Source organism: Periplaneta americana, chromosome 14 (genome assembly GCF_040183065.1).
Source record: "Periplaneta americana isolate PAMFEO1 chromosome 14, P.americana_PAMFEO1_priV1, whole genome shotgun sequence".
NCBI classification, from domain to species: domain Eukaryota; kingdom Metazoa; phylum Arthropoda; class Insecta; order Blattodea; family Blattidae; genus Periplaneta; species Periplaneta americana.
In genome coordinates, this window is record NC_091130.1 from 92,151,065 (window position 1) to 92,166,987 (window position 15,923).

General features: G+C 35.7%; 1 protein-coding gene across 6 annotated transcripts in view; it reads right to left on the reverse strand.

Moving 5' to 3' along the window:
- The window catches only part of LOC138713571 (HEAT repeat-containing protein 6), a 274,274-nt gene that overhangs the window by 26,208 nt on the left and 232,143 nt on the right, over positions 1-15,923 (reverse strand). For all 6 annotated transcript variants that reach the window (XM_069845747.1, XM_069845743.1, XM_069845744.1 and 3 more), the window contains one exon: positions 4,121-4,198. In XM_069845747.1, the coding sequence (XP_069701848.1) occupies positions 4,121-4,198 (78 nt within the window). The remainder of the gene's footprint in view (positions 1-4,120; positions 4,199-15,923) is intronic.

Below are 15,923 nucleotides of genomic sequence, written 5' to 3' on the forward strand. Positions count from 1 at the left end.
CTTATTGCAATGATTTCTCCATCAAAACTTGTTGTTCCATATCCAAGAGATCTATAAAGTGAGAAGAGACAGCACGTAACACCTGCACTGGGATCTTGTTTCTGGAGATTAAGGATCTGTCAGTGTATAGATGAAGCCAGTTTGGTGAAGGGTACCTAATATTAATTGTCTCTAAAGACAATTGTTTCATTATTTCAGTGTTTACTTCTGATTTCAGTATTTCTTCTGTTAAATTTAGATTATACTCTATATTTAACAGAGTTAAAGGATTTGATTTAATTTGTAAGTTTTCTTTAAAATTCGAGATGTTGATTTTCTGTTTTAATTCTTGAACAATGGATATGAAACTTTTTTGAGTTTTTAATCTACGGAGAGGACTGTATGAATGCCAATTGTTTCCTGGTAATCTGATAAGTTTTTCATATTGAATCAGTGCTTTTTCTTCTATTATCATTTTGATGCTGTTAATATTAGTGAGGAATCTCGTAGAATCTATTGGAGTTGTTTTGATTCCACCAGTGATGAGCCTGAGAGCTTGGTTTTGAACACTTTCTATTTCGTTTATGAAAGGTGAAGTAATTAAAATTTCTCCGCAGTACGTCAGCACTGGCTGTATAAACATTTTGTATGTAGTGTTCAAAGTATTTCTAGAGCAACCCCATTTCTTTCCTGCTAGTCTTTTCAGAAGGGAGAATCTTTTACGAGCTTTTTCAGAAATATATTTCAAATGGTTGCTCCATGTTAACTTACTGTCGAAAATAACTCCAAGATATTTGGATTCATAAGTCCTAGGGAGTTGTTGGCCATTGTATTGGATATTGAATTCTCTTTCTTTTTTACCAAATGAAAATATTTGGTAGTTACTTTTGCTTAAATTGAGTGTCATCAAATTTGATGTATTCCATTCTTGTAGTTGAGTTAGAGCTTTAAGAGCAGAATACTGAATTTTGTCTCCATGTCTGTAAGATCCGGAAGTCCACAAAACTACTGTATATCATCTGCAAATAGTGCTGTTTTCATGTTTGATTCCTCTAAGTCATTTATATAAATATTGAATAAAGATGTGCTGAGGACAGCATCCTGAGGTAGACCTCGATATGTTTGTCTGTAACTAGAGAGTGAGTTATCGAATTTAGTAGCAATGAATCTCCGACTAAGGAATTCTTATATCCAGCTGAACATATTGTTGGAGATACCTAATTTCTGGAGTTTTAGTAATAATTTATTTCTCCAAACAGAGTCATATGCTAACTGAAAGTCAATAAATATTGCCAAGATATCATCTTTCTTGTTAAAACTGTCTTTTATTTCTCAGCCGAGGCATATGACTTGTTCATTGGTAAAGTGTAGTTGTCGAAAGCCAGCTTGTTTTGGTGATAAAAGATTTTGAGATTCTAAATACCAAGTTAATCTGTTGGAGATCATGGACTCCATGGTTTTTGCTATCATGCTTAATAGTCCTATTGGTCAATAACTATTAACATCATGAGGATATTTCCCTTTTTTGTGAATTGGTACAGTGATTGCTTTTTTCCAAGCTGCAAGAATTAAGGTGATCCATGATAAATTGAAAATGGATAAAAGTACAGACTTGGCTTTTTCCCCCAGATGTTTAAAAAATTCGGAATGAATGTTGTTGGGGTCAGGAGATTTCTTGGTTTTTAAATTTTGTGTAGCTATAGTTAATTCTTTGGAAGTAAAATTTTGATGAAATATTTCAGGTTTTGTGATATTACTGGTAATATTGTTTTTATTATTTTTATGTAATTTTCTTTTGATAAATTTGTCAGTTTTTTTTTATATTGGGATGTAATCTGTGAGAGTTTGAGTAGTGTTTATTAAATGCGTTTGCTATATCTCTACTATTTGTTAGCATTTTGTTATTATGAATAATAGATTGGCTAGTATTTTCCTGTGCATTGGAAATATTCTTCATAAATTTATATGTTTTAGTGCTATCGGTTCTGTAATTAATATTTTCAATAAATTTATTAAAACTGTTCTTTTTTGCTGTTATGATTGCTTTTTTAAGAATGGCAGTGTTTTGCTATGTTCTGCTTTGATTCTTGCTTTATCTCTATCTTGTTTCAATAAATTCAGGTTTTCTGTCCAGAATGGGGTGTATTTTTTTGGTTTGCCTCGTGGAATGTGCTATTTTGCAATTTTAAGAATAGATTCACAGAAATATTCTTCCTTTACTTGGTTGATTTGAGCTACATGTTCATCTTCATACTGAAATCCTTACTGTGAAAGCTGGCACCGTGCCTTCGTAGGTTACATTTTTTCAATTGATGCAAAGTTTTATAACAAACTAAGCATTTTGCTAATCAAACAAACTAAGCAGTATGCTGACCCTTCAGTCTCCATAAAATAGACATAAAAATTCCTTTTCAGTTCTGAACGACAACGGAACTAAGGTTTTTCTGTTTTCAACCACTAGCAATCGGTTGTCATTATGCAAATCTGGCTTTCAGGTAGTAGCTCCATGTAAAGCAGGTTAGAATAATTTCAAGAAAAAATTGTTCTGGGGCCGGGTATCGATCCTGGGACCCTTTGTTTAGCGCGCGAACGCTCTACCATCTGCGCTACCCCAGGAACTTTACACGACACCGTCACAATTTTTTCTTTGTATCCACACAACTCAAATGAGCTGACAAGACGCCAGAACTCAACTATGAGTGCACACATATACTGTGTGACTTAAATTGTGGCTTTCTGTTAACGTACCTCCAGTAACGAATGTATTATGCAAATCTGGCTTTCAGGTAGTAGCTCCCTGTAAAGCAGGTTTGAATAATTTCAAGGAAAAATTGTTCCGGGGCCGGGTATCGATCCCGGGACCCTTCGCTTAGCGCGCGAACACTCTACCGACTGAACTATTCCAGGAACTATACACGACACCGTCACAATTTTTCCTTTGTATCCACACAACTCAAATGAGCTGACAAGATGCCAGAACTCAACTATGAGTGCACACAAATACTGTGTGACTTAAATTGTGGCTTTCTATTAACGTACCTCCAGTAACGAATGTATTATGCAAATCTGGCTTTCAGGTAGTAGCTCCCTGTAAAGCAGGTTAGAATCATTTCAAGGAAAAATTGTTCCAGGGCCGGGTATCGATCCCAGGATCCTTCACTTAGCGTGCAAACGCTCTAAAGACTCTACCCCAGGAACTATACACGACACCGTCACAATTTTTCCTTTGTATCCACACAACTCAAATGAGCTGACAAGACCCCAGAACTCAACTATGAGTGCACACAAATACTGTGTGATTTAAATTGTGGCTTTCTGTTAACGTACCTCCAGTAATGAATGTATTATGCAAATCTGGCTTTCAGGTAGTAGCTCCCTGTAAAGCAGGTTTGAATAATTTCAAGGAAAAATTGTTCCGGGGCCGGGTATCGATCCCGCTTTACAGGAAGCTACTACCTGAAAGCCAGATTTGCATAATACATTCGTTACTGGAGGTACGTTAATAGAAAGCCACAATTTAAGTCACACTGTATTTGTGTGCATTCATAGTTGAGTTCTGGCATCTTGTCAGCTCATTTGAGTTGTGTGGATACAAAGGAAAAAGTGTGATGGTGTCGTGTATAGTTCCAGGGGTAGCTCAGTTGGTAGAGCGTTTATGCACTAAGTGAAGGGTCCCGGGATCGATACCCAGCCCCGGAACAATTTTGCATTGAAATTATTCAATTGGTTGTCATGTTTACTAATGATAACACCACCAATGCGTCATGTACTGTGTGACATCACAAAGCTACACGAGTTACTGCCAGTCCACTGTGCCCACTGCCAGCCAGCCTGCCAAGTGCATCCACATATCACTGGTAATAACTGTTCAAAAATACCTTCAAAGTCACATGATGAAATCTGAAAGCACTACTGTGGACAGTTGAACTGTAAGGTTTTAAATAGGCGTATTCATGTTCTGATCAGAGCCCTCTTGCATTCAAATACTTATTTCGATATTCTCACTAATGGCTTGTACTGTCCATGAATGAATGAGTCATCTTGCAGAACTAGGAATATTATTGTCAGTTCAGAATTCTGAGATTATATGGAGATTTTAACATCTCAATTACAACACAATGTAGGAAATTATGTTTCTTACCTGCCAGGTAGAATTTTCAGAATATAAGTAAGTATTTCTCATCATGTTTCCTATGGCATAACAAGCATTCCACCTCACCTGGAACAAATGACTTAAGTTACTAACCAGATTTGGTACATTGTAAATTCAATAATTGCGGTATTTCAAATTAAAAATTAAGAAAATATATTTTCAACTGATTAATATTTATGTTTTAGTAATATAAACAGAAGTGAATAAATGTACATACATAAGTATGAAAAAAAAGTTTAAAGAATTTACTTTTATTTCTGCATCATCTCAGTAGAGAGATATATAGAATAAAGTGTACTGGTAAGAGTTTTTGCTTTCACTTCTTCATTATACGAAATGAAAGGAGAAAATATAGTGATGTTGTAAAGAATAGTTTTCCAGATTTTCATGGTAATCCACGACGTTTTCAGCACTACTAACATTACAAAAAAAAATGGTTTTCAGTATCCTGTCTGTGTATGTACAGTGACTTCTTTTGACCTATAGAACAGATTTTGTTCATATTCAGAATCTACAAGTCACTTCATCTTGGAATGATGATAAAATATAATGATGTATACTAAAAAGTGAATTAGCGATTTACTCAAAATTAGCTCCAACAATTTTATTTCTTACATAAGAAAAAGAGATGAATAAAATGGTACATGAAACCAAAGTTCTTTGTGTCGGAGAAATTAATCACAATTTACATAAAGGGCATTATACAAGGGCTGGGCATCGGGAGTGGAACCAGTCTCTAAACAGGAACGCTTAATATTCATCTGTCACTGAATCATTGTTGCGCGGTGTTCGGTGGGGAAGAAAGGGGATGAAGAGAGATCATATGGCTCCCAGTGAGAGAGTAGAATCCACTCTTGCTGCCCAGCCCTGTATTATACAAAAGAATTCACAAAAAAAGAGACGTTACTTTTCTGTAAAAAATATTTACAATTTACTCTTACAAATAAAAACTAAGAACAAAAATGTAAAAAGTAATATAAACATAGTAATTATGAATAACAAAATATATATATATATATATATATATATATATATATATATATATATATAAAATTCTTTTGAAGTCGCAGAATATAGACTAGTCAGCATTCCTTTTTAAAGAGAAAAATGTGAAAGGAAGGCAATATGATTGTAATGGGTTGCTTCTTGTAATAAAGCATTATCTGTTTCTCACAGTCAGTCAAGACAACATTTGTATTCATGGAGGAATGCCCATAAAATATTTTGCCTCTTGAACGGTTGGCTTTCATAGCTGGTTACTTGACAAGTGAACCTATACAATATACTGGTAGTTAAAATATGATTACGAACGACTAGTACCTTTTAATATTTCTATCAGCTTCAAATACCAAAGGTCAGGAAGAGTATGGAGCATATGAGAAAATCTGTCATCTTCGACAAAATTTTTAAATATACTGTACCAGTATGTAATTCTTATTAGTGTAAGGAATAGAAAGCTACTTATTATGCTTAATTATATTTGCTGATTGATTATGTAATTGTATTAAAAGATTGTTATTTACTTTCTTATATATAAATGGTTCAATGACTATTATTTCTATATTGTTAATATTACCAGTCTTCAACAGACTGGGCTCTTGTGAGCACAGACGCTAACGCAGCAATGGAGGTTCCTTCACTGTAAGGTGACCACATTATAAATGAAAGTTATTACATTTAATTCAGAACATTAATAAGAAAGAAGAAAATTGAAAGTGTAGTGAAATAATAAGATGGGTGTGGACATAAATATTCTGTCTTATCTTTCTCAAAAGTACAACATCCCTCTTAAACAATGGTCTGTCATTGGTTGCTGTTTGGCAGTAGAGGTTCAATTACAAAATTCACATGGAATTATCTTAAGGAACTTCACATTCCTTTTGATTATGTAATGTCTATTCTTATAAATATTATCAAGGATTCTCTTCAAATATTACATCATCATTTCTATTTCAATTAATCCACTTATATTTGCCTTCAACAATGAACTTTCTTTTTTCTTTAATGTTTCAAATCACATTATATTGTATGTACACGTTTATTGTATTCAGGATCCTTGTGGTCACTCATATTCTTTGAGGTAATGTCTTTAATGAATAAATAAAAAATAAAAAATAGAGCAAGAATCTTCCTTTTCTCTCTAGATCCTTTACTTCTTTACATTTCTCTTCATCCAGTCTTCCTTCACCTTATCAGTTTCTCTTCTTAGTTCGTTGTTAAGTTTTCTGTAGTTTCTTCCACCTTCTTCTGTGTTGATGTTTCTCCATTTTCTCCTTTCCCCCCCATCTTCTCCAATATTTTCTCTGTGACCCAAGATTTCTTCATTCTCACATCTTCTCTGTATCATATTGTTTCTTCTGCTGTTATCTCTATACAGCTTTTAGATGAGTCCAGTACTCGTTACTATTCTCAGGTGTGGATTCTAATGTAGTGGCTTTTTTTTTTTTAATTTGCTTCAAATTTTCTTCTTTCCTTACAGTTCTCGAGTTTTTCCATGTTATATATATATATATATATATATATATATATATATATATATATATATATATATATGGGGGGTGGAAGTGAAATAACCTTGGAGATTGGAAAGGATGATAGGGTACACTGAAATGAATAGAAAACCTGTATTATGTTTTGTGATTAAATGCACGGTTAATTAGAAAATTAATCCATGTTGAATCTTTCATACACTACTTTTAACACTTGAATATAAATAATTGATTAAATGCAGAAGGCTCTGAGGATGGTGTGAAGTAACACCGAAACAGCTGTAAGCCGCACTTGCTTACATAATTAACACAAATAAGATCACCATTTAATCAATTATTTAGAAAATTAAGTTTGATGTTTCAGCAACCAGCAACATTGCCGCTAACACACTCTTTTTGTGATACAGATGTAAGAGGTCAACGAACCTGGTATATCTCGCTAGATGAGCTGTTCTCTGGTGCTATGTTGCAACCAACTCGCATCATGCAGTAGCTTAAAATTATAGGTTTTTAAAATTAAATTTACACGAAAACTGTCCACATTATTGATCTATACCAGAGGGATAAATTATTTTCTATTAGTTTTCCTATCGATATGTACAAAAATCACGATCCTACTTGCAATAGTTACCAAATAAGAGGTTGTTAAACATTTGAGAAAAAAAAAACATTTTTTTTTTCTGGAAAAAAAAAACTATTAACTTTCTATAAATATGATATTATAGTTTTTTGTTATATACAACATGAGCTAGTCGCTCTGAAAATCTCCAAGGCTATTTCACTTCCACTCTGTATGTATATATAGATAGATTACTGACATTCACTTTTAGGTTGGGGAAAACCTCGGGAAAAAAAAAATACAGCCCATGCCTGAGTGAAACTCCGGATCGGCAGGCAAGCACTTCAGCTGACAGACTTCCAATAATGTATTATGTAGAAAATTAACGTAACAATGGGAATTAACTGTAAAACACACCTGTTGCTCCTAATTTTGTTGCTACTTTCTTTCACTTCCTAGCCAAAACATCAGTTGTGTGCTGTTTATGTCGTTTATCCTATAGAGCTGGCGTTGTTGTTTAGTCAGCTATCCGAAGACAGGTTTGTTTAAATGTCATAAGTGACACAAATAAGGCATCATACACGAGACAACTAAACCTGGAGATAATAGGGTAGATGGTCAGTTCCTTTCTAACTCCATTGCATACATTGCTGACTAGTAACATAACATATTACACTAATCATACTTCAGATATATAGAAACAATCGTTCTTCCTCTGACACATATCGTCAAGTGAGATGTATTGTTTGATAATAAATGTACATATCAGCCAGAGAGCTGGAGTATTAAACATTAAATCTATTGGTTCGTCTTCCATAGTTTTCAGAAACAAAAGGAAAATCTATCACGAATCTCAGTAGTAAAACAAGTAGATTATTACCAATCACACACTTCTCTCTGACTGTCTTGATAGTATGGTGAAGGATGCAACAGAATGGAGGAAGATTTCAGTCAGAAATCGTTCAGAAGCAAGCTACAGTGATGTCTTCCTTTCTACAGTGATGCAAACACAAATTTTCTTGTAATCGTGCTAGATCTCCATCCTCGAGATGTATTGTCCCATTTAAATCTGTATTTTTGTGTTACAAGGAGGCGATATCCAGGTATCGACCACGAGCAGCGATGAATTTTCGGCATATCCATACCCTTACATAAATTGATCATAGATATCTCATAATCATAACAATAAGAGAAGAGTAGAATCGTAACAGTTGCTAACAAATGAGTTCCATTTACGAGGGACGTCCCAAAAGTAAGTTTACAAGGCATTTATTGTCCGTGGCCTTGAAGCTAGACAGCATCTAACTATGGCGAAATGTTCGTATTGTTTCAGTTGGTAACGTCATATCGGTTGGTAGAATTGTGCACTACCATTTGCTGACAAAAGCCAGTTAAAGATGGTGGATCGACTGGAACAATGGTCCAAGCAGGAAGTTTGTGCTGTAATTCGATTTCTCAATGCTAAGATGATGTCAGCTGTGGAGATTCATCGTCAGTTGGTGGACGTCTATGGAAAAGGCGTGATGAGTTGTCAGAGTGTGGCAAAATGGTGCACCAAATTTCGAACCGGTAGGGTGACAACAGTTGATTGTGTGCGGAGTGGCAGATCCACAATAGTTGGCATGGCAGAGAACAAAATAGACATTGAGCATGTGATACTAGAGAACAGGAGAATCATCATCACAGAACTTACGCATAACTTGGGTCTGTCACGTAGAACAGTTAGCCGCAGTATTGAGCAGTTGGGATATCACAAAGTGTGTGCATGATGGGTTCCACTAAACCTTTCTGAAGACCACAAAGCTCAGAGAATGGCTTGTGCCCTGTCATTCTTGCAGCAATATGCCATTGGCAGCCAAAATTTTCTTCAGCATATTATCACTGATGACGAGTCATGGGTTCACCACCATACCCCAGAAACAAAAAGGGCAAGCATAGAGTGGAAGCATCCAGGTTCTTCAAGAATCAAGAAATTCAAGGTCGTGAAGTCGACCGGCAAAGTGATGGTGTGTTGCTGGTCGAATTCTTGGAGAAGGGAGCAACAATAAATGCAGCTGCATACGGTGCAACATTGGAACGTTTACGAGCTGCCAATAGACGTAAACGTCCTGGAATGCTCTCAAAGGGTGTGCTACTCCTCCACAATAATGCTTGGCCACACACTGTCAATGCCATTCAAAAACTGTTGCGCCATTTTCGGTCGGAGACTTTGGAACAACCATCATACAGCCCTAATCTTCCACCAAGTGATTATCAACTCTTCCCGGCCTTGAAAGAACATCTTGGAGGGCACAGATTCCAAAGTGACGAAGATGTCAAAACAGCAGTGAAATGCTGGCTCAACACAAAGGACACCACACTCTATGAGAGTGGCATCGACAAGCTTGACCAATAGTTAGACAAATGCATTAATCACCATGGAGACTATGTCGAAAAATAAAGCATTGAGCATAGAGCACAATGTGCAGTGTTTTATGTACAAAATAAAACATGAATATTAAAAAATATACCTTGTAAACTTATTTTTGGGATGTCCCTCGAACAACATATTGGGAGGTTTCCCACTGGAGCAACTCTCAATTGCAACCCAACTCTACTCCAACAAAACTACAGCAGTGTGAACAAGATGTGTCATGAATTTAAATACTATTATAGTCACAATCATGCCATGGTATGAAAGAAAAATTTCACAACCTCGAGCGGGAATCGAACCTGCGACTTCCTGTTCTCCGGTCAGGCGCTCTACCACTGAGCTATCGAGTTTGTCTCACGCCAAAGGCTTGGAATTATCCTTTCATACTAGCGACTCTGTTATAGAGTACTGTCCATAGCGTCTGATCTAGTCAGCACTGCTTATGGGTTGAAAGAATTTCAAACAGTGTTAGTGAAGAAAACTATGTAGATGTGAAAATTAAAAGAAGTTGTTGAAGTTACTCTCAAAACAGTCTTGTGTAGTGATGTTGGCTTTATAAACGATGTATGCCCACGTGAGATGGAATAAGTTAAACTTCCTGATAAAATACTTTCTGTCATCATGAACATAATTAAATAATAATATTCAAAGGCAAGGAATTATATCATAGCTGCCAGTAAATCAGTGTATGATAAAAGAAAATTGCAGATATTTTAGAATAAGATATGAAAAATGTAGGCCTAAATAAGATAAAATGTATTTAATAGTGTACAGCCTAGACCTAGACATTTAGGAATTGTTCAGTAAGTGTTGATTACTGCATGTAATGTAATGGAATAATGTTTTGATAAACAATATAGAACTGCCGTATAGATGTTGGAAATAAGATAAAAATATCTAATAATAAAGACATTACTCCTTTTAAGATACCTACAGTGTCTTTTTATAAATGAATATTACTGAAGTTTGAAAAAAGTGGCCTAACCTAACTGGATAGATCCATTAATTCTGGCTGAAAACCAACGTAGGCCTATGCTCTAAATAAATTACAATGTAACAAAATGTGTTTAATATTCACGCCTATGACTCGTATGTGTTTGAGTTTTGTACATGATTTAATGGAATACTTTTATAAATAATATACTGTCAATGACACAGCTCATCTGCCCTTAACCTTGGAGAAGTTAGGGGTGGTTGTTTTGAGTGGTGTGAGGCTAACATTGTAGCAAGCTGCTGGCTAACAGTACTTTTGGGATGAATACACTCTCCTTAATCCCCTTTACATTTTCTTCAGAAAAACATTTTCTCTTCATTTGTACTTGGAAGACAGAGGTGAACGTTTGCTTTCTCTAGTTAATTGAATTGCTGGCGTATTTAAATATTCAAAGCTAAGACGTACCAATATAACTTTCGTGTGTAGTGTTTGCGTATATATACGTATAGGTGTAGAGACTAAGTGTATATAGTAACTCTTGTAGAATAATTTCGTGCATAGTGTTTGCATATATATAGAGACTAAATGTATTTCTAAGTGTATTAGCTGTATACAGCAAATAAATTTATTAACTTAAACTTAAATGTGCCTAATCGTGTCCCCTCCAAAGAAAAAGAAAGTCATTCATTCCCAAGCACGTGAAATAATAGCGAAAGTAATATAAACGTGTGAAATGAAGCCAAGAACAAGAGCCTTACGCATTGTTACTCAGGCCACTAAACGCACCGCATATTACACTGCACAGTGGGCCAGACTGAGTAAAAAATGGGACAAAATTGAAAAAATGAACTTTTTTTTTTACAATACTTTTGACAGTGTATACTCATAGTAGAGATGCTGGTGAGCACTAAACTCATGATGCGGCATCGATAACATGTTTTAACAACTGTGGCTACAGCTTTGAAAGAGAACTATTGTAACCAGGCGATAGCACACCAGTCAGTCCTAGGCTGTGTGCTTGAGACAGTGGTGTGTGTTACGTGGTGATATTCGTGAATAAAGAAATAACAATCGCTGAGAATGTTAGAACAAGGTGTAGGTTTTATTAGGAACACATGTAATTTTGAATTGGTTTATACAGAGTGTAAATATTTGTGATAACTCGGAGGAATGCAATTTAAGCTAACATATTTTAGTTTTCAATATTTAAAGAGGGTTATAAAGTGCGTGTCACTCGATGTTACGAAAACTTTTGTGTCGATGATTTAAACAGACCCTATAGATTGCAGGAAAGTCGTATTCAGCTGCAGCTACTTGCACTTTTCTGTTTAATGTGTGAAAATTCAGATACCTACGTACAGTATTATTCATTACTATTCCAGATGACCGCTGTTTTTTACACTGTGAAATCATGTAAGCCTTGCTACAAAATAATAATGATAAGACAGCTGTTCATGAGTTTGTTATTTCATAATTAGGATTACGTGAAAATTGTCAACAAGATTTTTCTTCAGAACTAAAGAAAAAATAGTTCATTCTGCAGTAATTTGAATAAAAGATAGCAGAATTGCTACAGAATGAAAAATATATAGGAAGAAAAATATGGCAGTTCACTGGATCAAGAATTTAAGCTGCTCCCATGTAATAAATTTCATGTTGAACATGTGGCTGGATGTTCATAGTTGTACAGTAATTCTGGTCATCCAAGAAAATTGTTCTCTGAATCATCTCAGAAGACCAAGAGGAGGAAAATTGAACATCTCAGAGAAGCTGCTGATCCTGCTGCGCTTGTTCTTGTTACTCAGATAAGTTTGAAGGCTTCTGGTAAAAAGAACCAGCTAAAGTAATGGAAAATGCTGTAAATACACCAATCCGTGCGGCAAAAATTCCAACTGCATATAACGAGCATAGTAGTTCCTGCAGAAAGTTGCAAAATATAGTGGTGATGACATTTTAGCCCTGATAATGGATACGAAATTATCTAAGTACCAGTACACTTTATTGAGACTAAAAGCAAAATGTAGAAATGTAGATTTATATCCAGCGTACAATGAAGTTCAAGAAGCAAAGCTACATTGCTATCCATGTGATATTACTCTGACAGAAATAAGTGCAGAAGTGAAGTTACAGAGTGTGTTAGATCATACAGCCAGACGAATTTATGAAAAGGAGAAAGGAAGAAATTCAGAGTCGGTTTCCAAATGAGATGGGACTTCTTGCGGACAAACATAAACCAGGAGAGAGTGGAACCTCAAACAACGGGAATACTCCTAGAAGATTCTTCTCAAATCCCGAATTAACATCATCCATAACCGGGATAGACAAAGACTTAATTATACGTTTTGCAGTTGTTCTTCGAGTAATTTCTAGTGGAAGAGATATTAAAGTTGATTCTTTCAATCAATATGCGCTAGAAAATGCAAAATTGTTCATTCAGAAGTATCCCTTGTTTAACCTCCCAGCTAGCGTACACAAAATTCTCATCCATGGGTCTCAGATTATTAACTCAGCTCTGCTTCCAATCGCACAGTTATCTGAGGAGGCTCAGGAGACTCATAATAAAAATATTAAAATAATATATCGAGAGCCCCACACAAGGAAAAGTTCTCGTAAAAACACAATAACAGATTTAGTCAACAACCTTCTCATATATTCCGATCCTCTCATTTCAAATATCAGAAAGTCACATAAAAAACACAAAACTCCTTTGTGGAAGGAAGGATTACAGCTATTGAAAGACTCTAGTGAGGAAGAAGAAGAAAGTGCCATTCATGAAGAAAATGTCAGTAATGAAAATGTAATGATGAGGAATAAGATATTGAATAAAAAAACTATTATGTTGTGAAAGTGCTTTTAAGTTAAAGAAAAAGTGAAAACTATTGATTTTATGCATCCAAGAAAACAATAGAGACATAAAATAATTTTGTCCCATTTTGAGTCGATTCTGGCCCACTGTGCATTGGTGTCTGAATTTACGGTAAAATGGTGAAAGAGTTCACAAAGTCGACCTTTTCTCTTTAATCGAGGAACACAGTCCTCAAGTAAAGACTTTTAGGGTTCACCAAAGGCTAGTGGAGTTCGGACACACTGTACTGAGACTTCTCCTTATATGTGTGACTTATCCCTGATTGGATTAGCATAGAAAAAGATGAAACAGAAAATAATGTGAGAGGAGATTTATCTTTGCAAAGATTAAAGGAACTTACAGAAATGGCTTTATCGTCAATAACAAAACAAAACTGGAAGGGTTATTGTCAACATACAATAAAAATGGAAAGCCAATATACTCGTAGATTTCGATATAATACAGTGCCTGCAGTAGTGGATAATTTGATTATTTGTTTGGATAATGATAGTGGTATGATGATAACAGCAGTAATGATGATGATGATGATGAAAACGATTCAGAATCAGCTACTACATTGTAACGCGGTGCAGAATTAATGAGTCAATGTTTTTACAATGCATGCTACATTGCATTTCTAACTTTCTTTCTCCATTCACTACTAGTGCAAAACTACCCCTACTCCACATTCCTTCCAGAGCCGATGAGCTGTGTCACTGACAGTAAAACTATAGCATGTCGGTATGCACTGGAAGGAATGGTGAACGGGAGAAGAGTTTGGGGTAGAAGAAGATATCAGATGATAGACGACATTAAGATATATGGATCATATGAGGAAACGAAGAAGAAGGCACAAAATAGGAAAGACTGGAGAAAGCTGGGATAGCAGTGAAAGACCTGCCCTCAGGCAGAACACTAAATGAATGAAACATGTGGGAAATAACGAGAAAAATAATGAAGACACGACAGACCCCTTACGAATCCTTGTATTAAATTACAGCAATTTTTAAGAGATGTTATTTTTCAAGATTTTAAAAATATATAAGAGGATTACTTTACTTTGTTGCAAATGTAGCTATATATATTTATCTATAATCCGCAATGTATTAAACTGACTCCTTGTACAAAGTATGATTAACTTTTTAACGGTTTTCTTCTGATATTAATATTAAAACTCTTCGGTTCTGTTAGTGAAGTATGACAACAGTATGACTGACAACAGCAGACGACACAGTGTTGCCAAGTTGAGCCTTCTGACCTTCTACTAGAGTCGACCGTGGATATGTACATTCCCATTCTTTCAATCTCAAATCAACTGAAATTTCAGTTAATCACTGAGTTGAAAGCAACTGGGTGTGTTGTGCATTTTGGTGACTGCAATTGACAGTTGCTGTTTATATGCACAAAATGGTGTGCTCACAAGCTGAAGACGACATCGAATCTGCAGTCACTGAACTGAAAGTTGTTCTGGTGCAAACACACATGAATCTTCAACACAATTAAGCTGCAAGTACAACTCGATTCAGTTGTGGTTGGGAAATCTCCCTAAAGCAGTGGCGTGCAATCATGTGTAAATTTTACAGATTATGATACCACGAAATTATGAAAATGCTGTTGATGAGTTATTAGCAATCAGATTTCTCTCGATCACTAAGAAGACGTGAAGTCATTCCAATGCAAATTTAAACCTATTTCGCTTTACCATTAATTTATGAGTAACAAATTGTAATTAAATAATTTCAAGGGAAAAACTGTTATGGGGCTGGGCATCGAACCGGAGAGCTTCAGCTGGGCACACCAAAACTCTACCGACTGAGCTACCCAGGAACTCTACCAGATCCAGGCTCAATTATTCCCTTTATATATACATACCTCAAGTGGGTTGACAAAATGTCAGAGACTCAGCATTGAGTGCACACTAAGTGCCGTGTGACTTAAATTTATGGTGTTCTGTTAACAAACAGTGATGTGTATTATACAAATCTGGCTTTCAGGTATAGCTTCCTGTAAAGCTGACTTGAATAATTTCAAGGGAAAAATTGTTCTGGGGCAGGGCATCGAACCCAGGGCCTTTAGCTGAGCTCACCAACATTCTACCGACTGAGCTACCCAGGAACTCTACCAGACCCAGACTCAATTATTCCCTTTATATCAACATGCCTCAAGGGCAATCCATTTGTCACGGAATCATCTTTTTACTGTCTTCAAGTAAGTAATTTCTGACAGTTTTAAGGAAGTAAAAAGGGAAGGAATATGTCACCACATAGTGATGTGCAGTTACATCTGTACATCAAGGAAATGTGACAGTTTGAATTGCAAGACAGGATACCACAAATAAATAAATAATTATAATGTCACAGAATCATCTTTGGGTCAACCTTAAGGTATGGTCACACGTCGCTACTTTTGCTGTGCAACTTTTGTACTGCAGCCAAAAGTAGCACACTGCACACTACTTTTCGTGCTGCGCAACCCGAGTGCAGCAAAAGTTGCACCTGGAGGTTGCGACTCTGTTCACACACAAGGCGCTACTTTTGCAGCCGGAGTCATG